The sequence below is a fragment of the Pelodiscus sinensis genome, chromosome 13 (assembly GCF_052426305.1).
Source record: "Pelodiscus sinensis isolate ZL-2025 chromosome 13, ASM5242630v1, whole genome shotgun sequence".
NCBI lineage: Eukaryota > Metazoa > Chordata > Testudines > Trionychidae > Pelodiscus > Pelodiscus sinensis.
Genome location: NC_143064.1, coordinates 47,140,862 through 47,168,484, shown reverse-complemented (window position 1 = coordinate 47,168,484; position 27,623 = coordinate 47,140,862). Strand labels below are relative to the sequence as shown.

The window sequence follows — 27,623 nt, the reverse complement described above, 5'->3', positions numbered from 1 at the left end:
GCCTACGCCGGGCTGATCTCCTCTATGGCTTGAACACAATATGTGGATCAGGGGATTACACAAGCATTACGAACAGACTCCATGGCTGTGTCTACATTGGCAAGATTTTGCACAAAAGCAGCCGCTTTTGCGCAAAATCTTGCCGCCTGTCTACACTGGCCGCGAGTACTTGCGCAAGAACACTGACGTTCTAATGTATAAAATCGGTGCTTCTTGCGCAAATACTCTGATGCTCCCGCTCAGGATAAGCCCTCTTGTGCAAGTATTCTTGCGCAAGAGGCCAGTGTAGACAGGCACCGTTAATTTCTTGCGCAAGAAAGCCCGATGGCTAAAATGGCCATTGGAGCTTTCTTGCGCAAGAGAGTGTCTGCACTGGCACGAATGCTTTTGCCCAAAAGCACATCTCTTGCGCAAAAGCACATGCTGGTGTAGTCACTCTTTTGCGCAAATACTTTTAACGGAAAAACTTTTCCATTAAAAGTATTTGCGCAAAATCATTCCAGTGTAGACACAGCCCATGAGTGGCACCATCGCTCCTTGCAGAGCATGGCACATGGCACATGCACTGATGAACTCTTTGAAGGCCGCTGAATCTGATGAGCGACTGACAGTCCCATCCGCAGCAGGGCTCACTCATGCCCAGCCGTGCCGTGAATCCAGGCAGCCGATTCTTTCTTCTTCTGACGCTGGCCCTCACAAAGCTTGATCCGGTCCGCCTTGCGATGCCTTGCTCTGTCTACAAGCTCACAACGCCAGCCAGAGCAGCCTTCCGCACCCCTTTACTCATCCACAGAGGTTCCAAAGGATACTGCGCCAGCTCTGCAAGCATTTCCGAAACTGACGCAGCGGTCTGCCTCTTTCTAGACCCTTTGCAAGTTTCATAGCCCAGCACACCTGTCAGGGTCCTGTAATCCAGCATTCGCGGGACCTGTTCAAGCTGCCGGAATCTTTTTTTATTAATCTCGTGGATGACGTACCAGCCTGATTTAACACTTCCCTGTTTGTGTTGCCCTGTCTTGCCAGCTTATTCAAAGAATTGCACGCAAAGCATCCGATGTGAAAGTCTTGCTGGCATGTTTTGGTGTAAACCATGTCTCTGAACCATGGAGAAGAGAGGATAAAACACGCGTGTGACAGGGCGCCTGCCCTGCACTGGCCCTTTAAGGGCAAAACTCAGGCCCGGAGCAGGGGCCGGAAGCAAAGACCCAGCCGAGGTCGTTAGGGTTAACGAGAGCCCAGCTGGGAGCTATATAAAGAAGAACAGTTTGCTTCCAGGAGGGGAGAGCAGTGAAGAGCTGGCAGCGGAGGAAGCAGGAGGCTCCCAGGAGGGAGAACAGTATTGGGGTGTCCAGGCAGGGCTGGGGGAGTGCCGGCTAAGGGGCTCCCTGGCTGTAGGGCCTGGGGCAAGGCGGGTGGTAGCAACGCAGCCCAGGTAAGCAGGGCAGCAGAGATACCCCAGAGCCAGTGATGAGTGGCCCGTACAGGCTGCAGCTTGCCCTGAGATGGGCTAGATGAAGACAGTCGGTGGGTCACTGAGGCACGGTGGGGACTACTGAGGGGGAAATCTCGCTCCTCTGGGGTACAGAGCCCCCAGAAGGGTTCGAGGCCGGAGGTCAAATCAGTGAGGCAGGAAAGAAACTTAGAAGAGAAAACTTTATGATGCATGCATGCAGGCTGTCACTTCCAAGAGTGAAGCAGCAGCCCTGACAGACAGATTCAGGTATCCTTTATACAGAATGCTTAGACAGCTCAGTTGTGGATTGTTCTTCTTTAACATATCAAAGTCTCAGCAGAAGTACTTTGAGACTTCTGTTCACCCCAGGAGTGCTAGAAGTAAGTTTTTACAGTACACAAAGCCACATGAGAACTTGAGTGGAGGAGTCTACAAGGCAAACTGTGACAAAGATAAGGGTTTACATGACAAATTGTGACAGACTAGGAGTCTCCATGAACTTGAGATGGGAGGCATTGTAAGGGTCTTGATTAGAGCTAATTTGATTTCTCTCTGTTACAGGGAGAGAGGTCTGGAAAACTTTTAACCCTTACAGCAGTTTTCTTTTAGAAAGTTATGATTTCTGCACAGTTCCCCCCTTTAGACACAATTGGAGTTATTTGATTTTTCTCCCACACTACGCACCCTAACAATGCGTCTCATTGATGCGGCTTTTCCCGTTCGTGGATAATTGGTTATGGTTCCAGGCTCTCTTTTGCAAGTCTACAAGTGAGCTGAGCCTGGCTGGTACCTAAGGAGTTGAAGCAGGAAAACTATCTCAGAGATAAGAAAAGAGCGACAAGGCACCTTATAGACGTATTGGAGCAGAAGCTTTCCTGGGCACAGACCCACTTTGTCAGATCCTTGTCGCTTTTGCAGATCCAGACTAACATGGCTACCCCTCTGATACTTTCTCAAGAGCATCCTCCAAGGGGCAGACGGGACCTGGATCTGAGGAGCCTTGGGAAATTAACCGACTGTGCCAATGGATCATTAGTCAGGATGTTTCTATTTCTACCCCCACGATAATGCACCCTCTTTCCCAGCCCAGATGCTTTGAAGTCTCTTGGATCTACCCATGGAAGCAATCACAGTTCCATGTGTTCTCCCTCTGCTTCTAGACCAGGGCTACTCACCTTTGGAAGTCCCAGGGGCCACAATGGTACTCACAGCACATGCGGAGGCCGCAACTGAAGTGTGGTTGCATAGCCATGCAAAAATATATGCAAATATATGCAAATAGCACCTTTCACACTGACAGGCATAAAGGCGAAGATTAAGGCCAGACTACACAACACACGGGCCCCATTTAAGTCAGTTCTGCTGATACTAATAAAATGCAACATTGACCCGATTTGCACCCACGTGACAGCACTTTTAATGAGCAACGACAGTCCAGGAATGCACCTACTAAAACACACTGCAACAGAAGAGCATGATATTGACTCGCCGTTGTGGAGCGTGTTCCCAGTGGAGGCCGTGGTCAAAGGATCCCACCCGTGAGCCCTGCGTAAACCCCAAACCCTGCGGGCTGCAAGCAAACGGGCCACAGGCCACGTGACCCATGGGCCACGTGTTGAGTAGCTCTGATCTAGAGCTCAAAAGCTCGTGGGCTGAGTAAAGGGGGAGCCCAGCCCCCGTGTCCCCGATTGCTAATGAATATGCGCCTCTCTCCGCCTTCACTGAGGGCAGCTGCTCTTGGATTTTCATTTCCCCTGGCCTCTGGCTTTGCCATTCCTGAGCGCGGAGCCCCGGCAGCGCCTGACAGCAAGGCACAAGCCGAGTGGCAGAGGGAACAAGAGCTAGGATCTAAACTTGGCAAGGTTAGTTCTGTCAAGGGCACACGCTTCTCTTCCCTGCCTCCATGCTGGGGCAGCCGTGGCTGGTGAAAAGCTGCCTTAGGACAAGGGGGCTCGGCGCAGTCTGGGAGTTCCTGCGGCGGATGAGTCAATTCTTATTAGCCAGAGTGGGCAGGGAGGGTGTTCCTAGCCTCTGCTTGCCAGGGGCTGGGAATGGGGGGCAGGGGAGGGGTCACTGGATGGTTCCCTGTTCTGTTCCCTCCCTCTGGGGCACCTGGCCTTGGCCGCTGACGGAAGACAGGACCCTGGGCGAGATGGGCCCAGTGTGGCTGCTCTTGTGTTCTTACGTGGTGCAGCAGGGATGGGTTCGCACGGCCCGGAGACCTGGGTCCAGCCCAGATTTTCCATGCAGCTCGAGCCTAGGGCTGGACACACCAGGCCGCACACCCAGGTCTGCACCCTTGGGCTCACAGTGCAGGTAAGAAGCTCCAGGTGAGGCTACGTGTGCACTGCTTGTACACGCGCCCGCGCTGAGCCTCAGGGCCCGGGCCGGCTGACTTGGGCTCGGGCCGCAGGGCGCTACCATTTCAGTAAGGAGCCGGCTCTGACCCTCCCCTCTTGCGGGATCTCGGAGCCCGGCTCCAGTCCTGAGCATCTGCCCGGCAACGTCAGAGCCCTGGGAGCCTGGCTCCGCAGGGGCAGGCCAGCCACAGCCATGCCCATGCTAGGCCCGTCCTGCGGGCCCCCGGGCTGGACTAGCCAGCTCAGAACTCATTGGCAGGGCTTTGGGGAGGAACCGGGCCCTGGAACAGCGGGGGAGGGGGTAGGCTGCATGTCCGGAGGGAGGCGCAGTGGCAGAGATGGGGGAGTCCCTGGGCGCTGCAGGGTTGGGGCGCGGCGCATTGACCCAACACGAGGGACGTGCCCTTTGCTAGCTGCACCGAGTCCCTCCCTGCCCCAGGCCGAGGTTGGGAAGCAGGTAAAGCCCCACAGAGCTGATGCTGACAACACCCCGGGTCCCCGGAGTCGCTGGGTTTCTAGCCAACCGGTTCCTCGCTCCGGGCTCGCTGTTGTTTGGTTAACCGGGCGCAGGCATCCGGGTGGCACAGCCGGGTTGCCATGGCAGTTAATCCAGCCTCTGCTGCAGATTTAACAAACAGCCGCGGCTGGCACAGCCGGCCTTCGCGAGCCGGGCGCTGCTCCGCGGGCACAGGGCAGCAGATGCTCACGAAGTCGGCTTGTCTCTGGGGGAAGCGGCACAGCCACGCGCCGGCTTGCGGGCCTGGGTGGAACGTCCCGTCTGCCGTCTGGGCGAGTGCAGGCGGGGAGATGGGGCTGTGGCGGGAGCTGCCCAGGCGACACGGCCCGTGGGGGTCCGCCCCTCTCGTCACCTGGAGTAAACACGCGGGCGTGAGCGGGGCCAGCTCAGCTCACACTAGTGAACCGGCGACCTGCCCCCGGGCGGTAGGACCTCTCTGTCCATGCGGCCTGAGCGCCCCGGTGGGACGCATCGCTGGCGAACCGCGGCACGGTCAACGCCCGGCGGCATCTGAGCGCGTGCGGCGGTTTCCTGGCTGTGGGCGCGGGGTCCCTCTAGCGACGAGCAGGCAGGCTGGAGCCCTGAGAGCAAGGAGAGGCCTTAGCTCTCTCTGGCCTAAAGGGGGGCAGCAGTGTGAACAAACCAGGCTTGGAGCCTGGCAGAGTCCTGCAGCCACAAACCAGGCCCCGGGCTGGAGGCAGACCCTGAATTAGCTGCTTCTTCCCCATCCCACCCACGCTGCTGGGTCTCCTTCTGGCCGTGTCTTGGGAAGCCGCATGCTTGCTCCGGCTGGGTTCCGCGCTGCTTTTCTGGCCTCTCCAAAGGCCTCCCTCCGGCACAACCCACCCACTGCACTAGGCCCATGCCACGGGCCTGCCATGGCAAGGCCTCACCGCCTAGGGGCAGCCCCCGGGGTGTTGCCGGACCCTGCGGAGTCCCACGGAGTCTGGCTCGGACTTCTGGCCCCGTGGCAATGAGCAGTGGTCACTGCCCAGCAGGGCGGGGCTCCACGCGGGGCCGAGGGAAGCAGGATGCCTTGCTCGAGGCAGCCCTTGACGTGGAGAGGATGCAGAGGCAGCAGGGAGGCAGGATCTGCCGGGAAGCCCAGCCGGCTGCGGTGGAACAGCCCTGGCCTGGCTGCCTCGCTGGGGAGGGAGCTGGTGGACTCTGGAGTGGAGGAAAGACAGATCCCCCGGGGAGGTGCCAGGGGACTGGCCCGGCCACCGGCTGCTCATTGCCGTGTGCTGCTCAGCTTCCTTGCTAGGGGAGTCCCCAGAGGAGCAGTCCCCGGCCTTCCTCTTCTATTCCAGCACTGGGACGTGCCTGAGACTTTGGGTCCCTCCCAGCTCGTGGGGGCTGTGAAATAACCCGGAGCCGGACACATCAGAGAGCGCGGAATGTTCTGACAGTCCCGGGGGACCGGGCATCCCGGACGGGGTTTCATTCATCGTGGGAGTAAGAGCTGGCCGAGGAGATCCGAGGGCTGGGGTACGCTCGCACGCACGGCTCCTGCCCCGGACGCCCGGCATCAGTGAACCAGGGAGCCCATTAATAGCACCCAGCAGGATTCCGGCCACACCGTGCCGAGGGGGGCTGTGGAATCTCCATCCCTGGAGAGATGGAAGAGCAGGTGGGGGACACACCTGCCAGGGATGGGCTAGACGGTGCTGGGTCCTGCTGGGAGGTCTCGCGAGGTCCCTCCCAGTCCTAGTGTGCGATGATTGGAGGATGGCCCAGAAGGACGGCTTGGGAAATGTCACTTTGGGCGTCTCCCCTGCTCGCTGAACCGGACACAAGAGCGAGGCGAGAAGCAAAGGGCTCCGAAAAGCGAGGGATGCGAAAGTCAGGCTTGCGACAGGGCGTGTGCCCTGCGCTGGCCCTTTAAGGGCAAACCCCCAGCCCTGAGCAAGGACTGAAAGCGAAGCCCCAGCTGAGGCAGTTCTGCTAATGAGGGCCCAGCTGGGGGCTGGATAAAGGGCACCTGGAGGGAGGGGGAAAACTGACGGCTGCTCTGGGCAGAGAGCAGGAGGGACCTGGCTGCCAGGGAAGCAGGAGGCTTCCTGGAGAGGAGAGGAGAGGAGAGGAGAGGAGAGGAGAGGAGAGGCGAGGCAAGCAAGCAAGGGAGGCTCTGGCCAAGCAAACCCCCAGGCTGCAAGGCCTGAGGCTACTAGGGCTGTAGCGAGGCGGCCATGGTAGGCAGGGGCAGCAGGTGCACCCCCCTTAGCCAGTGCTGAGTGGCCATTGCAGATGCAGGTTGCCCCGAGCCAGGGGCTAGATGGAGACTGGCAGTGGGTCACTGAGGCAAGGTGGGGGCAGGGGAACTGAGTGCTCCCTGGGGGGAGAATAGGGGGCCCTGGAGAGGGGAGGACCCTGGAGGGCACAGTGGTGTAAACCTCCCCCCCCTCCGGAAAGGGGGCTCAGACACTGGCGTGGGCGCTGCCGGAGGGCCGTGTCTGGAGGAGGACGCTGTGGTCAAAGAGAAACACGGGGAGGCGCCAGCTAGAGGCAGGGCCGGCTTTAAGAAGTGTGGGGCCCTGCATGCGCCGTGGGCCCAGGGTGTGGAGCACTGTGTGGGGGACGTGCCCCCGGGAGAGGGGCCCCATTCCAGGGAATCGGCCGAATTGGCCTAACGCTGGCCCTGGCTAGAGGGAGGCATCCAACGAGCCAAACTAGCCAATTCCCAGGACTGCCGGCTGGAGCCACCATGGTGGTGAGGCTGCCCCGGGACAAGGCTAAGTACCTGGGACTCTTCCTAACAGAGCTGCTGGCCCAGGAGGTCGGTCCAGGCGACGGTTAGATCGTATTGTGTGGTGTTTGTTCCCTCCCCCAAAGAACGTACAGTCGACATAGCCAGGACAGAGACGGGGTGCTTGGGGAAACTGAGGCACAGCGTGAGGAAGTGAACAGCTCCGGGTGACCCAGTAGGGCAGGGGCTCAGATGGGTCATGGAAAGACTAAGAGCTGAGGTGTCCCAAAATCAGGGGGGCAGGGCTTGGTCTCCAGGTTCGTCTCTGTGTTCCAGGGCTCACTAACTCGCAGACGGGGTTGGAAGGCTCGTCCCTCACAGCAGGCCCAGCCTCTCGCGGGGAGCGGGGGTTTCGGAGCCGATGTTCCCCCGGCTGCCCACTCTGAGCTCCTTTAAGGGAGACAGAAAACCGGGCTAGGTGGGCCCCGCATCCGGCAGGTCTGCCAATTCCTGCATTGGGGGATGCAGAGCAAAACACAGAGACGTCGGCCTGCACGGCTCAGGGGGTCTCTGGCCTTCACAGCCACGAGCCACTTTCCTTTGGGCTCAGGTCTGGACAGAACAGCCTCTGCCCCGTGGCTTTGCCGGGTGCCACGCTCGGGAGACACACATGTGCCTGCTCGGGTGACATGCCCGATGTCCGACCCAGGGGCGTGGCGCTCGCGGGGCAGGAGGGCCCGTGGACAGCCGCGGCCGGGGTCAGCAAAGGCCCGGGGCTTTGCACTGCTAGCAGTGTGCCGATCGTTTCTACAGCCATTCGCACTGGGGCCCGGCTGGACGGGCCAAGTGAGGACATGCCCTCCGTATAGGGATCAGAAAGAAGGCTAAGCTGCTATCAGTGCTATTCCTGAGCTCGGGCGTTTCCCAGGGCTGCTGATTAGCCTCTGCCTGCCTTTCATGCAAAGCCACCCAGGCTCCGGGAAATGGCAGCCTTCCTGGCTCCTCTGCGGAGCCTGCGTCACCCACGGCTGGGGGGCAGCGCTGACTGGCCTTCCCAGCAGTGTTAACACGGAGATGCCCCCTTCGCTCTGGAAATACAGCTCCGGCCAGGCCTTTCCAAAGCCCCTCTGGGGTTTAGGAACACAGCGGCCGTTAACGGGGCTTGGTCTCCTCTGCTTGGGGTGCTTTGGAAGATCTCCTCCCACGGCCCAGCAGAGCGCCAACCTCCCCAGGGTCAGCGTTTGCTTGTCTCTTTCCGAACGCATCCCCCTCCGGAGATCTGCTCCTTGCCCCTCTGCAGGCGGCACGTTGCCCTCTGGGTTGTCTAGAAGTGGGGTGACTCTGCTTCCACTGAGATCCACAAGGGCACAGCAGAGCTGGCCAGATCACGAAGAGAGAGCGAGGCGCAGGAGCCGTGAGTGGTATTAGAACAGAAGAACATGAGACCGGCCAGGCTAGAGCAGACCAAAGGTCCATCAACCCAGGGTCCTGTCTGTCGACAGTGGCCAACGCCAGGCGGCCCAGAGGGAGTGAACAGAACAGAACAGGGACGCCTCACATGGATGAGACTGAGGGATTTGGGCTTGTTTAGGCTGCAGAAGAGAAGAGTGAGGGGGGATTTGAGAGCAGCCTGCAACTTCCTGAAGGGGGGTTCCAGAGAGGCTGGAGAGAGGCTGTTCTCAGTGGGGCAGGTGGCAGAACAAGGAGCAATGGGCTCAAGTTGCAGTGGGGGAGGTCTAGATTGGACATTAGGAAAAACTCTTTCCCTAGGAGGGTGGGGAAGCCCTGGGCTGGGTTCCCTAGGGAGGGGGTGGAATCTCCATCCCTAGAGGTATTTAAGTCTCGGCTTGACAAAGGCCCTGCCTGGGTTGGTTTAGTTGGATTGGTCCTGCCTTGCGCAGGAAGTTGGACTTGATGACCTCCTGTGTCTCTTCCAGCCCTATGATTCTATGATATGTAATCCCTCCCCGTCAGCCATTCCCAGTCCTGACCAGAAGAGGTTATGGGACACCATCCCCGCCCATTCTGGCTAATAAATATTGATGGACCCAACCGCCATGAATCTATCTAGTTCTTTTTTGAATCCTGTAAAAGTTCTGGTCTTCACAACCTCCTCTGGCAAGGAGTTCCACAGGTTGATTGTGTGCTGGGTAAAGAAAAACTTCCTTTGGTTTGTTTTAAACCTGCTGCCTATTAATTTCATCTGGTGACCTCTCGTTCTTTGTTACAGGAATAAGTAAATAACTTTTCCTTATTCACTTTCTCCACACCTGTCATGATTTTATAGATCTTGATCATATACCCTCTTCATCTCCTCTTTTTTCTAAACTGAAAACTCCCGGTCTTTTTAATCTCTCTTCATACGGGACCTGTTCCAAACCTCTAATCATTTTTGTTGCCCTTTTCTGAACTTTTTCCACTGCCAATATATCTTGTTTGAGATGAAGCGAGCACATCTGTACACCGGATTCAAGATGTGGGCCTACCACGGATTTATACAGAGACGTTAAGATAGTCTCTGTATTAATCTCTCTCCCTTTTTTAATGATTCCTAACATTCGGATTGCTGTGCTGACTGCCGCTGCATACAGAGTGGAGGTTTTCAGAGAACTATCCACGAGGACTCCAAGATCTCTCTCTCGAGGAGTTATCGCTAAATTAGTCCCCACCGTTTGTACGTATAGTTGGGCTCATGTTTCCCAATGTGCATTGCTTTGCATTCAGCAACATTACATTACAACTCACTTGCCATTTAGTTGCCCGATCACCTAGGCTATGTCTACACTGCAGATATGTCGGCCGAGAGTATGCTAATGAAGTGCTCATTAGCATTTGTTGTGCTGTCATTTGCATATTCTCTGCTGATGCTTTTTGTGCAAGAGGTTTTTGCGCAAAAACAAGCAGGGTAGACGGGTCCGTTTTGCGCAAAAAAACCCCTTTTGTGCAAGATCCCTTATGCCTCAGAAAAGGAGGTATTCAGGGTCCCGTGCAGGGTTTTTTTGTGCAAAACGGACCTGTCTGCATTGCTTGTTTTTGCGCAAAAACCTCTTGTGCAAAAAGCATCGGCAGAGAATATGCAAATGGCAGCATGACAAATGCTAATGAGCACTTCATTAGCACGCTCTCTGCTGACAAATACCTGCAGTGTGGACATAGCCCGAGTGTATTGTGGAGTTGGCACAGTTTGTCCGATGGTGAGGCCTCTGACTCAGGTTTGAGGCGCTGCGAGGCCTGAGCCGTCCTGCACTGTACCTAGCGTTGCACTTTAATGACCCTCTCCTCTTTTAAGTGTAGAGTTGCCAGGTGTCCAGTATTGAACTGGACAGTTCGGTATTTTCGCCTCCTGGCCGGTAAAAAAATTCAGAAAATACTGGACCCCTAAAATGTCCGGTACTTTCTGAATTTTTCGAAAATCCTGGACTGTCCGGTTCAATATGGAGGCAGCCTGGCAACCCTAGTGCTTACTGGATTCCACAGGGGAACTGTCCGGCACCCCCGCAGCCTGTTAGGCCCAAAAAGCCTCCACATGCGTTTCTTAAAGGGACCACTCTGTTTTGTGGGTGTGTGGGGTTTTTTTTTGTTTTCTTGCTTAACTCTTGGGGTCCTTCCCTCCTCCCCTCTTCCCCCGGTATTTTTTCTGAAACCATCTGAACCCTGTTTCAGGGCACAATCCCCCTCTCCTGCTTGCTGATGGTCTGTTTGGGGTGGGTTTACTCCCCAGACTCCGGCGCCAGCGATGTCCCGGCAGACGGGCGCGGATGCGAGGAGGCGGCCTGTGCAAGAGCCGGCGATTCCCGACAGGGTGCGGTTTGCGAGCCGGAAGGTCAGTATCTGACATGCCTCGGTGTGCATCCCAGCCAGCCCACAACACACAGGGAGCGTTGCCTCCTGCTGGGCTTCTCAAGCAGGAGTTGGAGGGCAGGTTTCAGGGGCTCTGTCGAGCAGGGCCAGGCTTCGACTTGCTAGGGCCCAGGGCAAAGAGCTGAAGCCCCATCACGTTGGGTTGAAACCTGGGCCTTCAACCTGGTTGGAGCAACATCCCGTTGTGGGTGTTGTGGCAGGGGGCCCTGGCAGTTGCCCTGTTCCCTAACACCGGCCCTGGCTTTTATTTGCAGAAAACCTGGTGGTGGAGCACGGGTGGGCCACAACTACTGTTGGGGGCGCCCCAGAAAGGAAAAGTTTGAGACCCCCCCTCCCCCGCCCAGTGCTGGGTTCTGGCTCTGCCACAGTCCTGCTGGGTCTCCTTGAACATGTCCTTTCTCTGTGCCTCAGTCTCTCATCTGTCCAGTGGGGTTGCTGATACTGATCTTTGTGAATTGATTTGAGATCTGTTGGCGTTATCCACAAATGTTCACTTTGAGAGCCAGTCCCCTGCGTGCGACTCTGCTGATTTAAAATTGGCAATGCAAAGCGGGAGCAGAAGTGGAAAAACAAAAATGTGTAGCAGCTTCCTGCCCCCCTTAAAAGCCTCTACTGAAAATATTTGGAAGAAGGGCTTTTAAAAGGCACACAAGCTTTTGCAAAAAATAGAAAACACACACAGGTTTTGTTTTGCCCTTCAGCTATAAGATCCTGAGAACAGGATGGATGCAGAAAGTCACCAATGAGGAATAATATAGGAAGATACAGCCGAATGAGAACCTACCGCAGAAGGTTATACGATGGAAGTTACAGCTATTCAGGCATATCTGCAGAAAGAGCGATGAGCAAAAAGCTAAGACCCTGGTATTCGGCATAATGGATGGTCCAAATAGGAGAGGCAGACCCCACAGAGAATGCATAGGTGATCTATAGATTGGCGTGGAGCTAGTCTGCAGAAACTAAGCCACTCTGCACTGGACAGGGAAAGATGGAAGGAAGAGTGAGGGAGTCATCGGACACCAACGGTGGTGGTTGATGATGATGATGATGATGATATAACTTTGAACCAGACTAGGGCATTGCGGTCTAGATCAGTCAACCTTTTTTCATTTTGTGGACCCCTAGAAATGTTGAATGAGGATGTGGACCCTTTGGAAATCTTAGACCTATTCTGCAGACCCCCCGGCTGAAAACCAATCGTGTATATGAAATTACTACCTGGGTGCGTCTAGACTGGCAAGACTTGCTGTCTACACTGGCCATTTGAATTTGCATAAGAGCACTGACTTTGTAATGTACAAAATCAGTGCTTCTTGTGCAAATACTTTCACGCTCCCGCTCGGGAAAAAGCCCTCTTGTGCAAGGGGGTCAGTGTAGACAGGGAAGAACTGTTTTGCACAAAAAAGCCCCGATGGCTAACATGGTGATCAGGGCTTTCTTGTATAAAATCGCGTCTAGACTGGCCACGGATGCTTTTGCGCAAAAGCACTTTTTGGGCAAAAGCATCCGTACCAATCTAGATGCGCTTTTGCGGAAATACTTTTAACGGAAAAACTTTTCCGTTAAAAGTATTTCCGCAAAATCATGCCAGTCTAGACCCAGCCCCTGTGTGTAACTGGTTGAAAAAACTATACACTGAGACTAGTTACCAATGGTTTTCTGGGAGGACATATCTAGCGGCTCCCACAGGGGTCAGTCCTAGGTCAAGTACTAGGAGTAATTTCCTTAATGGCCTGGACAATATGTTTATCAAATTCGGGAATGCCACGCTTGGAGGGGTTGCAAACACTTTGGAGGTCACTTTAGAATTGATAACAACCCAAGAATTATTTTGAAATCAACAAGGTGAAATTCAATAAAGACAGATCACAAATTAAATGTGAGTCAACTCCATGATACACTGCCTTTTTTGCAACAGCAACTGTGGAGTGGATTAACAGGAGCAAAGTTTCCTGTAAGCTGTGCACTTGTGTGACTATTCAGGAGAGATTCCAATATTTCCCAACTGGTTAGCAGAGCATCCGCCGCTAGGTGTTTTGTTTCTACTGGTGGTGCTCATTGGCACATGCCTTGGTGCACATAAACATTATTCCGCACATGGGTGGACAAAATTAGAGAAATGTTGAACAGAAGTGCTGTATGTAAAATACAGGGGATAATGATTCCACTCTACTCGGCACTGGTGAGGTCGGAGCTGAAATACTGCATCCAGCGGTGGGGTCGGCGCTTTAAGAAAGATGTGAACAAATCGGAGAGAGCCCAGGAGAGAACAATAAAAATGACACATGGTTTAGAAAATGTGACTTCTGAGAACAGACTGAAAGATCTGGACAGGTTTAGTCTGGAGTAAGGAAGAGAAGACTGAGGGGGAGGAGAGAGACCTGCCTTGGGGCAGTTGAAATAATCACATGGTAGCAGTGTCTTGTTTTGGTGATATTTCAGGTACAGCCCCGCATGCAGCTGGCCTGGACACGAGCCCGCTGGGAAAATGTTTCCTTCGCAAAAACCCGCTGGGATTTTTTCCACCCCTAAGGGAAGCCCAGGAATATGGTGATAACCTGCAGCCGTTAGATGCAATTAGGGAGGTAGCCCTGTGATCTCTGCATTGCTGGCACAGGGATCCGTCAGCGTCTGACTCCCTTGGGTTCTGCTGTGGCTGCAATTGCAAGGGGCAGGGCTGACTTTGCTAAATGGTTTCGTATCGGTTTCCATTAAAGTTCCTTGTTGCCTGATTGGTTCCTGCGACTGGAAATTGAAATGCAGCGGCTGTTTCCAGTACAGAGCCAGCGCTTGTTTCCCACGAATGCTGACGATCGGAAGGGTTCCTGGAGATGTAGAAAGCTGCACAACTTTTCCTTCGCTCGCCAGTTTCCATTCATCTTGGTTCCACCTTGGAGTCACCCCCAGGCCTGTGATCCTTTCAAAGCAGCGAGCGCTGCACAATTTCCCCCCCAGCCCACGGACCGGTGGCCAGCTTTGCCCAACATTTCGCCCGAGGCTTGCTGAATGATTCACGACCACGACCCAAAGTGAAACCAAATGCTGGTTTCAAAGCAGGGGCTGAGCCTAGCTCTGCTCACAATGCTGAACATGGTTTCCCTTTTCCAAGCAGCTAGTCAAAGCTCAGGGCCCTGGGGATGTTAAAATTGGAAGGAGAAGTTGATAGTGCCTGGTATTTTCTTGCTTCTTTGCAAAAAGCACAGGACACTCTCTGTGTCTGAATGCAGAAGGAAGCAAAAAAAGGGGGAGGGGATAGTTCTGGAGCATACAGTCCTCACACCAACACCAAACCCAAAAGCTCCTGCTCTAACTTTTTCTAGGGCCCCACTGTGCTTCCAGGCTGCTGCTTGGCTTTATTAACCCGCCTCAGTCCCTCTCCCTCTGTTCCTGCCTGGGCTCAGTTTGTGTGTGATCTCTCTTCCCCTAAGCACCCCTCCCCAAAATAATACTCAGCCAAAACCTCCTGGATGGGATGCCAGCTTGTGCCTTAGGTGGGGGTTTACACTTACAAGTTATGTTCATTGCAGGGGGCTTTACCTCCACCCATAACAAAAATGTATCCCAATCCATAACAAGCTTCAGCCAGCTCCTAAGAGCAAGTGTTCAGTGCCCTGAATCCTTTGAAACCAGGGAGCCTAACGTAATTTCCACCCCAACCCAGGGTCCAGTGACCGGGTTTGCCCAACACGTTAGCCCAGGGGTCACCGACTAGTCGATCGGGATCTACCGGTTCATCCTGGAGCCTCTGACAGGTGATCCTGACCGGTTTGGCTGGGAGACTATCAAGAGGGGGCACTTCAGCTGCCCCCCCCGGCACTGCTCTGCTGCTCCTGCCCAGAGCCTCAGAGATGCCTCCTGCTTGTTGGGCAGGGTGGGGGAGAGAGAGGCAGGGGGTGCTGATGTCACTCTGTCCCCCACTTCACAGAGTGAGGGCAGGGCCTCAGCGAAGGGGCGGGGCATGGCAGGGCTATTTGGGTTTGAGGTAGATCCTGGACTGACATATTCAAAAAGTGCTACATAGTCCTGTATTTTATATTCAAAAAGTGATCTTGTGCTTAAAAAGGTTGGAGATGGTGGCACTTGCTGGAGGATTCACGACCGTGGCCCAGCGTGCGTCCAAATGCCAGTTTCAAAGCAAGAGTTGAGCCCGGCTCTAAGACCCATGCTGCCTATGGCCCATCTTGAGGGCTTTGAGCAGGGGATATAGAAAACGAAAAGCAGCCAAGCGCTCGTATGGGGCTCGGTTACGACCGGATCGTCCCTCCTTGCAGGGATGATGGGTGAAACCCTGTTGCCGCTGAGCTCAATGAGGCAATGTCTACACTGGCACGATCTTGCGCCAGAAGTATGCAAATGAGGCTCGGCGAAAATAATCACTGTAACGGCATTGTGCAAGAGGGTTTTTCTTGCGCAAGAAGGGGCAGTGTAGACAGCTCCTTCTGGTGCACGAACCTCTTCCGCAAAAATGGCGGCTCATTAGGTATGCAAATGAGGCTCGGTGATATTCCACGCTTAGCCTCATTTGCATACTTCTGGCGCAAGATTGCGCCAGTGTAGACATAGCCGGAGAGTTTTGTCCATATTGTCCGGATTTCACGCTAGCGCTCTTACGTGCATGTGTTCAGCTGGCAGACGCGGTCCCCTGGCTGGGATCCTCAGAGCACTCGGAGTGGGCAGCCATCTTGCGGGTGGATTGGGCTGGCTCGGCCGGTTGCCGTGGAGAGGAGCTGCTGAGGTGGGGCGGGGGAACTGAGGAGCCAAAGGGAACAGTCGGACGCAGGATAAAACACGCGCCTCACACGCCCTTGTCCCGGGAGCAATAGGGGAAGGAACGGCAGCCAAACAGCCAAACTCCACTGAGCTCAGTGTGGTGGTTGGCACCAGATTTGCCCCGGAATATTGAATGTCCCCGATGGGAGCCGCCCATCCCTAACGTAGGCCTCTGATTTCTCCTCCAGTGCCGGCAGCGGCCAGTGCCCCAGCAGTGACAGAAGCGCCAAACCCAACGCCGGAGGAGACACACAAGGACTCGGCCGGCATGGACAGCAGCTACGACGTTTCGACCTCCAGCTTGGACAGCCGTTGTGAACCTGAGCCGGCCCCTGGGGACAGACTCCTTGACCGAGGTCCCCAGTCGGAGGCTGGTAACCCTGGCTCCACAGGCTCCCTGCCCTGGCCGGAGCTGCCGGAGGACTGTCCGCCTCGGCCTAACACTCTGGATTTCTCCAGCTCCCGCAAGCTCCTGGAGGAGGGGAAGCAGGCGGGGCAGAGGCGGAAGAGCGAGCAGTCGGACATCCAGGAGAACGGAGTGGAGAGCTGCCCCGAGGCGCCTCCCGTCAGCGAGGAGAGGAGGGCGCTGGAGTCGGAGCTGGGGAAGTGCATCGAGGACTTCCGGAGGATCAAGATCCCCGTCGCCTTCCCCAATAGGAAGCGCCCCTGGCAGAGCGAACTGCTGAAAAAATACCAGGTCTGAGGGAAGGGCAGGACGGAAGCCTGGATTCTCCAGCCCGTCCATGCTGGGCCTGCTTGCCGGGTGTCCTTGGCCTCCCTTGGCACCAGGAGCGGCACAGCGCCCGGCAGGAGAGGGACACAGGAGCACGTCTTACTTTAGACCATGTCTTTGGACAGGACGTGTCTTCAGAACAAAGAGCAGCGGTTTCTTGGTCAACGGGTCATGCCCGGAATGGGTGCTTCAGAGACAGAGCTGCTAAGCCTGCTGCCCTGGCCTCAGGCTTGCTCCTGGGACTTTCCAGGGGCACAAAGGGAGCGGTACCAACCCTGGAAGGACCCACATTTGAAGGAGTGGGGAGGGAAGGAGGAAACTGAGGCTGATTCAGATTGTGTCTGTAGGGCCGAGTCTGTCCCAGGCCGAATGGACGTTCCTGCCTCTCACGCATGGCTGAGATCGGCGCTCCTGGGGTAATAAATGTAGCCAACGAGGAAACCTGATGCTAGTCCCTTCCCAGCTCTTTCTGCCTGGGAATGAGGGCTGAGCTATTCCAAGCGGCACAGGGGATTTAGGGGCATAGTTCCTGTTGAAATGAATGGGACCTGTGCATCTAAATCCCCTAGATTCAGCTGGACTGTTCAAAAATGTTCCCTCTAAAATGATTTGTAAAAGGAAACTAAGTTGTTGGCTCAACCAAGGTTTTTGCCAAAAGCGTCTGCCTGCCTTGGGATTTCTTCTGTACGTGGTTTTCGTAAAAGAACAAAATGGTTGAAAACTGAGACGTCGGGGGCTAAAAACTGACATGCTGGGATTTCGGAATTCCACCCGGGGATTTCGTGGCTGTTGTAGTTTGGTTGTTTCTTGTTCTCATTTTCTGCTATCGCTTCCCAGACTACTTCTCCCGGGAAGCACCCAGTCCGTAGGAATCCCACAATATATGGGAAGACCACGGTGCATCACTGGAGACGTAGTTCTATAAGGGGCCCCTCCTATAGAGGAGGAAGGAAACACAAAGTACCAGGACCACAGTTCCCACAGGACACCATGGCAGCAGCCCCGGCTGAAATAGTTCAGATTTGGAGGTAAATATTTTGGGGTTGAATTTTTTTTGAGAAGTCGAAATCTTCGATGCCTAAAAAATAAAAGACATTCTGACCTGCTCTAGATTTGGCTTGAGAACCTCAGCCCAGATCTGTAAATAAGACCCGAGTAAATGGAAGAGTAAACCCGACCCACCAATGGTATGTGGACCTGCTAGGTATCCACAACGCACGACTCGCTAACCACGTTGCAGGGCGTTTTCTTTGGATTGCTTCGGAGCATTTCATGCAGTGCCCTCACTCAGACAGAGCATCAGTTCCTGTGTGGCTGAAGCAGTCACATCCCGGGGACTTCTCAGCACGGCACTATCATGCAGGTATCCAGTATAACTACGTGGCCTTCTGGCAGTGGTCAAGTGCAGTGCTGGTGAAGTACCAGACACACCCTTGAGTGGCGAGAAGAGGGGCAGGCTATATCCGACACTGCGTTCCATTTCCCCCTTGTGTTGCTATGTAGAAGTCCCATTAGACTCGGACAGGCTCAAATCTGTGTGTGCCAATGTCAGGCCAGACTGTCAGAAACCAGGGCAGGCTCCCCACATCGGTAGTCTGGTCTATGCTTAGATTTCACCAAGCCAATGACACACGTCTATTCCGTGAGCACTGTACCAGGCTTAGCACGGAGTCACAGAGTCCCCGTAGGCGACCCAGCCTGTCTTGCTTCCCAGACAAGCTGCCCTTGGTGAGAAAAGGTGATATGAACTCCCAGTCACACACCCAGAAGGTTTCTCTCGATCCCCAAGGATCAGTCAGGGATACACTGGCATCCAATTCTCTAGTAAACTAGCTAGAGATTCATTAGCTAAGAAAAGAAGTGCGTTGTTGAGAGGTTAAAGCAAGTAAAATACGTTAACAGGTGAGTCCAAATTTGTAAGTCCAAACACGGTAGTAGAGATGTTGTTATCTGCTAGTTTCCCTGAAATGTTTCAGGGTTGCCCAGAATTACTCTGATGAAGTGGGATTTACCCACAAAAGTTTATTATCTATTTGTTAGTCTCTACGGTGCCACAGGACTGCTTGTTGTTTTCTGACGATCTCCGTCGTCTTACCCAGACGTTCCACCCTGTTAGAATCCAAGCAGGCCTTTGGAGTGGTATTTATCGTTTCTGCTTGCCAAAGACCATCTGACGGTCTTCACCCACGCGGGCCAGGGAATTTCCATCATTGAACTCAGTGAAGTTAGCACTCTTCTTCGTTCACCTTTCCAAGGCTCCAGTCACAGTTCATGGGTAAGTTAATTACTGGGATAGACACAAATCAAAAGGTGATGTAATAGCAACTGACAGTCCTTCATGAGTGTTTAAGCTTACCCATCAAGTACATTCTTATCTTAGCATTAGCACACGGTTTTGATCTAACTACTTACAGGGGTACACACAACCTAACGTGACAGCAAACAACAGGCCATAAGCAAAAACCAGACCCTTGACATTTCCTTTCAACCAAACTAACATGAATGAATTGGCTGGGTTAGATGACGCTATAAATACATAAGAACGGCCACACTGGGCCAGACCAAAGGTCCACCCAGCGCAGTACCCTGTCATCCAACAGTGGCCAATTCCAGATGCCCCAGATGGAATAAACAAAACAGGGAATCATCCAGTGATCCCTCCCGTTGCCCATTCCCAGCCCTGACAAACAGAGGCCAGGCACACTATTCCTCCTCACCCTGGCTAATAGCCGTTAATGGACCTAACCTCCATGTTCCTATCTTGTTCTTTTTTTAACCCTGTTATATTGGCCTTTACAATGTCCTCTGGCAAGGAGTTCCACAAGTGGACTATGCATTGAGTGACTTAGCCTACAGACCTGTCCTGAGCTGAGACAGATGCTATTTCAGCTAAGGGACTGAATATATCCTCAGTAGATCATGAAACTGAGACCCCTTTTCCCTCCAAGAATATGATGTGTCTGAGGAAACATGGTTCAGCCAGCGATGGGAGGAGGATGGGAGGATGGAGTTTTAGCCAGTCTCTGGTTATAATTTGAGATGAGCCAGGAATAACACTAGGTATAAACTATCAAATGCACCCCAGCCTCTTGGCAGAGACTAGAGCAGGTTTCTCTTTTTAATGGAGACGTGTCAGCATTCCACCAAGGCGAGTTTTCATTTCCATGCACGCATCTTCATTTTTATAGGGCAAGAGAAGGCCTGTGTAGCATCTCCGGTCTGCTCTCACAGGCCTGCATTGTCTGCCTGCCACGTCAGACCCGCAGTACACTGGTACCATCACACAGCACCGCACAGGGACCCAGCGCCATGTGAGCAAAACGGAAACCGCTGATGAGATGGAGGGTGGGGGAAGGGAGCAGCTGCCCTGGAATTCCCCGCAACTAGAGACAGTTTTGTAAATTAGCAAAGGGGTTTGGAGATCAGCTAGCACCCAGGGCTGCCAACTCTTGCCATAGTTGTCAATCAAGGCCCACCTCCTGGAGCCATGGGATTAGGTGTGACAGTTCTCATTTAGTTTCTCAGAGGACATTTCCAGGCGTGATGATTATGGAGGAACGCTCCGAAACCCGGCTCAGGAAACCAGAAGGTAAAAGGGAACAAACCCCCAACATTGAATATCTTCTTGTACCAATCTCATGGTTTTGAAACAGGTTTCGGGATTTTTCAAGGCCTGATTCGGGATTAGCACATCCTTGGGCAGGCCTGGGCAAAATACGGCCCGTGGGCCACATCGGATCCGGCCCACGGAGGCAGCGGGGAGCCCCAGGCAGGCTCCCCCATGCGCCAGGCAGAAACACGGCTGCAGGGCTCCGTTTCTGTTTTGAAACTGGAGGGGAGGGGGGGAGTTTTAGGAGCTGCCCCTCCCACAGCACATTCCGATTGACCGATTTTTGGCAGAAACCAGCCAACGGGAGCTGCTTATTGGAGTAGCAGGCAGCTAAGAAGAATCACACCCCCGCTCCTGGGCTCAGTTACTCATGAAGCACATGGCCCTGCAATCAGGCTGGATGGCTGGCAGGTTTAAGCTCTGCAGGCAGGCAGGCTAGTTTGGCAGCTGGCAAGTAAGTCTCTTGGCTACAGCCTGTTTCTGGCACTGCAGCCCTTTCCTGCCCCAACTCTCTGCTCCCCCCCCCAATATACCCAAACCCTCGGTCCCCCTCTTGCACCCACATCCCCTCCCAGATCTGGCACCCCAATCTGACTGTGCCCCAGATCACAGTCCCCTCCTAGCCTAGGTCACGTCCCAAACCCCTGCACTCCAGGTCACAACCTCCTGCTTCATCCCAACTCCCTCCCAGACTCCAGTCTCCCTCCTGCACCCCAGTCCCTTACCCCAAGCTCCCTTCTGCATCCAACCTCCGTCCCAGAGCCCGCATCGCCTCCATTAATATCATGGAAGAGTGCGGCCCTCGACCACTTTCCAAAATCTTGGAGTGGTCCCCCGTCCTGATGATCTCACACCTGGCCGTGAATTATATTGCTGTTAGGGTTGCCAGGTGTCCGGTTTTGAACCGGACAGTCCAGTATTTGAGCTTTATGTTCAGGAAACAAATTGAGAAAATGTCCGATATTTTCTACGATGGAATGTGGATTGTGATGTCATGTCACATGTGTTCGGTATTTTTGTTGAAATCATCTGGCAACCCTAATTGCTTTTACATATTTAAAATCCCTTTTGATCAGATAAGGTTCCTAGTATACATAAGGGAGGGTGATGTGTTTGCAGGGTCCGTGTCATACTTTGATACTTTGGGGAGGGGGGGTCTTAGGAAATCCATACCCACTTCTCCCTATGGGACAGGCCTCTAAAGTGACACATTTCATCTGCACCCCCTTGCAGTCATGCCGGGCCTGGCAGGCTTCCCGTAGGGGAAACCATAATTTTGCTTTTCCCTCTACACAGCCTGTTTGCACAGCTCCTTGTGGGGCAGCTGGGGGTAGGGAGATGGCAGCCATGCTGGAAAGGAATTGCCCAAGTTTTTGCTGGCAGTTCCAGCCTCATTCCAAACCACTTTAAAACCTGTGCTCTTCAGTCCAAAAGATCCATGTCCAGCCCAGAGCTGCTGTGTGGCCTGGCAGAAATACACCGAGAAACACAAGAACTCTCTGGTCTGGAAACACGTGAATGCCAGTGTGGCAACGTAGAGCACCTTTAAAAGCATATTGGCATATAAATGGTTAACAGCATCCGTGCGTTGTCCATAGCTTGCTGGTGCAATGCCGCCTCCTTTTTCTTCAATCCCTGAGGGTCCTTGCAGCTTTTCTCCTGTTGCTTAAGGACCAGGGGGAAAGAACCGAGGACACTGATGCATTATTAAACTCTTCATTATCGCTGCTTCCCTGTTAAAACTGCCACTCACCTGTCTGCATTTGCAAGCAATCTGACATTTTTCCAGCCAACCAAACTAGCCCAAAAGTCTAGTACGGCAGGGCAGTTTCCAGCTTTCTGCATTTCTTACCCAGCCTGGCCAGGTCAAAGCTGTAGAAGGATTTCGGGGGAGCGATAGAGAAGAGGCTGAAAAGAGCTAAACGGCAATGCATGTGTAAGGAACAGTTAATTATTCATGGCCTCATTAAACTCTTGGGCTAAACAATTAGAGCCAGCAAGCAATTCCTTCAGCCAACAAGCTCTGAAAGGCCAATTTGCATTTTTTTAAATTGATTTACATTTTTCAACTGGGTGCATCCATTTTGAGCAACAAAAGTGGATCCGGGCTTGTGGGAAAAGCGGGCCGAGAGTTGCTGTGAAAGCTAACCAAGCCGCTTGTCATGTGGCCGCAGCGTTTGGCATGCGTCTGTGTCTTTCGCTCGTGGGCCGAGGGGAGAGTCATGCTTGTGTGGAGCAGGCCTTTCTGCGGCCCACCAGCCGCACCCGTGTGATGACAAAATGGGTGCAGGAGCAGGCTGAGGGTCCGGGTCTGGGAGGGAGGGTGCAGGAGCAAGGGGGGGTGAGGGGTTTCGGCAAGAGAGGGCATGAAGAGTATGGGGGTGGAGGGGGGGTCTGAGTTCAGGAATGGGGGGGCACTTATCTGGTTCTTATCTGCACCCCACCACTCTCAGGCACCGCGCCCCGCTACGCCCGTTGGTCGTGATTCCAGGCAATGGGCGCAGTGAGGAAGGCCTCCAGGCGAGCGGTTTCTTACACTGTGGGGGGAGCCTAGGGCTGGCCTAGCCTTACAGGAAGGGGAAACAGGTTGACTCCCACAGGCTTTGGATTAGGTTCTCTCATGGTCACCGGTGGGTGGGTCTCTGTGAAGCCAGGCTGGACGCTGTGAGCTAGAGACAATGGTCTGTATCCTGCCATGACTTCCCAGGGCCAGCTTTGTGAGGGGGTGTCTGCCTCACACTGGCCTGGGAGGCGTTAATGAAGGCAGACGGAGGCTGTGCAGAAAGCAGCAAATAGGAGAGGAGCTGTGAGGAGCAGCCAATCAGGGATGGGCAGGCCCATATAAGAAGCGCTGCAGGACAGAGCAGGTTCTGTTGCTCCCTGGAGCTCAAGGAGGGAGGAAGGGATGTCTTGCAGGCACAAGGAAGCCAGCACGCTGGGCAGAGCAGTGCAGCTTGCAGGGACCAGGAGAGTAGGGAAGAGCTCCTGGCTGGCGGTTGGGACATGCAAGCTGAGGTAAGGGCAAAAAGGGTGCTGGGGCCATAGGGAAGCGGCCCAGGAAATAGACTGAGAAGCTGGAGGGCAGCACAGCACCTGGCCACCGTCTGTAGGGTCCGTGGGCCTGGCCCTGCAGGTGGGCCCGGGTCCCCCCACACACACACACACACACTCGCCAGTGAGCATGTGGCTGGACAGCGGGCGGCAGAACTGTGACCCGGCAGGGGAAAGCCGAGCGCGCCGCAGCCAGTGTGTGTCCTAAGCCCATGGAAGTCTTCCTATTGACTCATCTGGGCTTTGGATGGGTGGGCGGGGGGGGCCCGGGGGCCGGGGGAATGAAGTGCCTTCGAGTCCTGGAGCCCGGGCCCCGGCCCTGACCAGATGTTTGCTCAGGCCCATCTCTAACCCTGAGGCTTCTGGGTTTGCAGCGTTGCTGCTTTAAATATGTCAAATCCGCTGGCTGTAAACGGAGCAGCAAGCCAGAGCCGCCAGGGTGCTCTGCGGGTGGCACGGATCCCTCCTGTGCCAGCTGGTAACATGGAAACAGGGGACTGGCAATTAAAAGCCCATTCAGATATAGGCCACCGCGTCCGCGGGGAACTCTGGTTTATTGATGAGCGGGGTGGGGAAGGGAACTCGTCTGCATCTTTGCAGTCTGGAGCGAGGCCTCCCGGGAGAGCCGTCCTTAAAGGGACGTTGCCGCTCGCGCTGCTTCGAGGCAGGGTTTGGCAGGCGACTTTGGAGCGTGTCTGTGCTTTGGCTGCGGCAGTGGATAAGAGATTTGGGCTTTTTCGGGCCAGCAGCAGAGGGCCTGTGTGGAGGTCCCGGGTTCAATCCCCCTTTCTTACAAGCTACCCAGGGGCACGTCACAACTCCTCCACCCCCACTGCCAATGGGCGTGTGTGTGTGTGGGGTGAGGGGGCTGTCCAAGCAGCACTGTGGGCTGGCTGCCCCAGCCTCGCCCCTTCCTGGCCCCACCTCTTCCTCCCAAAGCCCCGCCCATTCCTAGCCCCCACCTCTTCCACTCAAAGCCCCGCCCCTTCCTGGCCCCACCTCTTCCATCCAAAGCTCCGCCCCTTCGTGGCCCCCCACCTCTTCCACCCAAAGCTCCGCCCCTTCGTGGCATCTATAGACGCCCCCTGTCCACATTGACCGGACCACCAAAACCAAACTGATGTAGGAGGTTGCTGGGTTTAGCCACACGTGTCCGCATGGCTGATCTTGTCTTTTCACTAACTTCTAGGGGCGAACAGACACTAAAACCTGAACGATCGTGCTTGCGGCACAGCAGCTGTAGCGTTCTAGGCCAGCTAGACGTGACTGGTGGAATCACTAGTTCCAGTGTTTATCCTCCTCTCCAGCCATCACTTCTTGTGGGTGTATTGGGGGCAGTCAGTCCCTCTTTCCCTGGAATGCCTCAGTAGCCCAGGAATTCCTTTTGGACACCTGAAATGTCCCTGTTTTTTTGGAGTCAGTCCAAATGTGGGGGGTTTGTTACCGTGGCTCAGGGTTGAATAGCTACGCCGAATAGGACTTGTTCTGTATTTGCCAGGAGCAAACAGAACGGTAGATCAAGTGTTGAGAGTGATGGGCCGGGAGGGGAGTCCAGATCTGAATGAGGGCAGACTGTCAGGGTTGGGGTTTTCTATTGCACAGGGTGGATATTAATAACAGTGTTTCATGGTAAACTCATCCAGACAATAAGTTCGGGGGGGGGGGGGTGGAATCTCCCCATTGAGAGACACATGCATGTCACTGCTAAGCTGGCATGGGAACATCAGCACTTTTTAAAAGTATGCTTATATCTTCTGTATGCATTTTCCATGCTCCTAAAAATATGTTGCCTAGTGGTTAGAGCATTGGACTTGGGAGACCTGGCCTCTGTCCTTGATTCTGCCCTGATGTGTGATCTTGGGTATTGCCCCGTGCCTCAGCTTCCCTGTTTGTAAAATTGGGGGGTGATACGGACCCCTTTGTAAATCGCTTTGAGACCTACTGATGAAGAGAACTGCCTGGGGGTTGAGTGTTCCTGAATAATCATCTTCCCCTAGGCTTACCAAATGAGGTCCCTTGGGGTCCTTAAAAGGACGGTGTGAGATAAATGAAACAGCCTGCGACATTTTCCTTCACTGGAGGAATGTTCTCACCACTGCTCTTCACACAATGCTCAGTCAACCTGTGGAACTCCTTGCCGGAGGATGTTGTGAAGACCAGAACTTTAACAGGGTTCAATAAAGAACTAGATAAATTGATGGAGGTTAGGTCCATTAATACTTACTCGCCGGAATGGGCAGGGATGGTGTCCCCAGCCTCTGTTGGTCAGAGGCTAGGAATGGGTGATAGGAGATGGATTATTCGATGATTCCCTGTTCTGTTCACTACCTCTGGGGCACCTGGCATTGGTCACTGTCAGCAGACGGGACACTGGGCTGGATGGGCCTATTTGAATAAACAATGCTTCCACCTGTCAGATGCTCGCTGTTCCCAGAGCCGATCAGAATGCCACAGATCAATCATGGTACAACTAGCACCAGTCCTGCTCCAGCAGGTGCGACTGCATCAGACGTGTGGGAAAGAGGCGTAAAGGCCACTGGCTCAGAACTGTGTCCCGCTGTGGAAAAGAACATCTCAGCTTCTCCTCAGCCTTTGTTTTCCATAAATGCCTCCCTTTGGCGTGGGCACTTGTGTAGCAGCAGGAACCCATTAATTCCCCTGCCATACTGTTCCACCGTCATGGCTTAATTGAATGCCATTATCCCTTAATTAATTAAATGCCAATTAATTATCAAGACCCATTGTATGACATGTAACAAATGCCATGAGCGACTTCAGACAGAATAATTGAACCCCCAGTAAACGTGTCTCTCATAACAATGCACCGCGGTTGTCTGCCGAGGAGGCGAAGTTCTCGTCCCGGGTGAAGCGATCCGGGTACATCCTGGGAGATGTGCCGGGTACAGCTGAGAGGGGAGCCCGCCTGGATTCTGAGTTTCAAACCGCTCTGAGAGGAGCCTTGTTGGCCAAAAGAAAGACTGGTCCAAACCAGCCGAGATGCCACGTTTGCTCAGGGTGCCGGACGGACTAGCCAGAGATGGTGTAATTCAGCTCGCTAGGCTGGGGGAAGCAGACTCTAGTCTGTGGAGGGCCCAGAGGAAGGTTACATGGGGACTTGGGACAGAGGGCCTCTGACCCACAGCCCGAGAGCTGGGAGGCGCCCCAGGGAGAGGCTGGTGCTGTGGAACCGGAGGGCCCGGAGACCACGGGGAGCACCCCGGTGCCGGACCTGGTAGGCAGTGACCCAAGGAGGGTGCCTGAGTGGTGTCTCCCGCCCTGGTGAGCATGGTGAGCTGTGCTCGGATTCCCTGCTGAGCGAGTGGTGGAGCACTCTGCCACGCACAGGGCCTTGGGGCGAGGCCTGGTGGAGCAGAACGGGCCTGGGCCCTACCGCCCCAAGCGCCTGTGTTACTGACTCTAGCCACTAGGCTGTGCTACCCTAACTGGGTGGAGGGGCTCCTGTGTTACTGACTCTAGCCATTGGGCTGTGCTGCCCTACCTGGTTGCTGTGTTACTGACTCTAGCCATTGGGCTGTGCTGCCCTATCTGGGAGCTGTGTCACTGGCTTTAGTCACTAGGCTGTGCTGCCCTGAACTGAGGGCTGTGTTACTGACTCTAGCCATTGGGCTGTGCTGCCTCAGAATGGGGTGTACATATAGCATGAGACCTCCCCAAAGCCAGAAACCCAAATTAGACCATATGTCTCTTGATTGTGTATACAGCACCTAGCATGGGTCTATGACTAGGCTCCTCAGTGCTGCAGTAATACAGCTCAGAAATGATGAGGAATGTGTGACTTATTTGTATGTGGCAGGACCAGAGAGCACCCCCTGTAGACTAGAACCCCAATGCGCCAGGCCCAACGGAACCCCCTGCACCCAACTTGCCCCTAGGTGCCCTCTCGTCTGCCCAGCCACAAAGGAGTTAAACCTTCACGCTCCTCGGAACAATCTACCAGCCAGGCGTAGCTAACAGCCTTTTCCGAAGTAGCATGTAATGGCCGTAAGCAGGGGGGATTTGAAAGGGAGTATATTTTTATTTTAAACTAGCAGCACATCTAGAAGTGGATACAAAAAGCAGGGCAGGGACAGGGGGGCCCCGGAGGCACAAGACCTATGGGAACGCAAAAGGAGGAGGCGGACATAATTAGCCTTCCTGCCAGAGCCTGTTGTAGAAATAGCTCTAGTTTTAAAGGTTATGGTGAGCGGCGTCTACTCTCCCCCAGCGGCCTGTGTGCTCCCCGTCCGTCCGCCCCTCCCGGTCCTGCTCTCTCGAGGAAGGATCTCTTGCTGCAGGCTTGCTTGTGAACTCGTTCGCTGCCTCTTTCCCCAGGCGTCCAGAAGCCGTTTCAGTGAAAGATGCTGCTGGCAAGGAGATCGGCCTGTCTTAATCAGGAGCGGGAGGAGGGCGGGGAGGATTTCTTGCTCTTGGCTTTTTAACCTTCTCGGAGAGTTTTCTAGGAGTTGAGTCCCGCCAGCAGCAGAAGGCTTGCAAAAGAGGGGAAAGCAGCAGTCAGAGGCTACTCCATGTGAGCCCTGCGCAGAGCAACGAGGCCTTCTTAAAAATGCCCACAGGACCCTGA

At 54.4% G+C, this 27,623-nt stretch overlaps 1 protein-coding gene across 1 annotated transcript in view; it reads left to right on the top strand.

Moving 5' to 3' along the window:
- LOC102448400 (uncharacterized) overlaps positions 1-20,330 on the top strand; it is a 39,221-nt gene extending 18,891 nt beyond the window's left edge. Inside the window, exons 3-4 of the mRNA XM_075896663.2 lie at positions 10,738-10,839; positions 15,836-20,330. Of these exons, the coding sequence (XP_075752778.2) occupies positions 10,738-10,839; positions 15,836-16,350 (617 nt within the window). The 3' untranslated portion in view covers positions 16,351-20,330. The remainder of the gene's footprint in view (positions 1-10,737; positions 10,840-15,835) is intronic.
- The last annotated feature ends 7,293 nt before the right edge of the window (positions 20,331-27,623 follow it).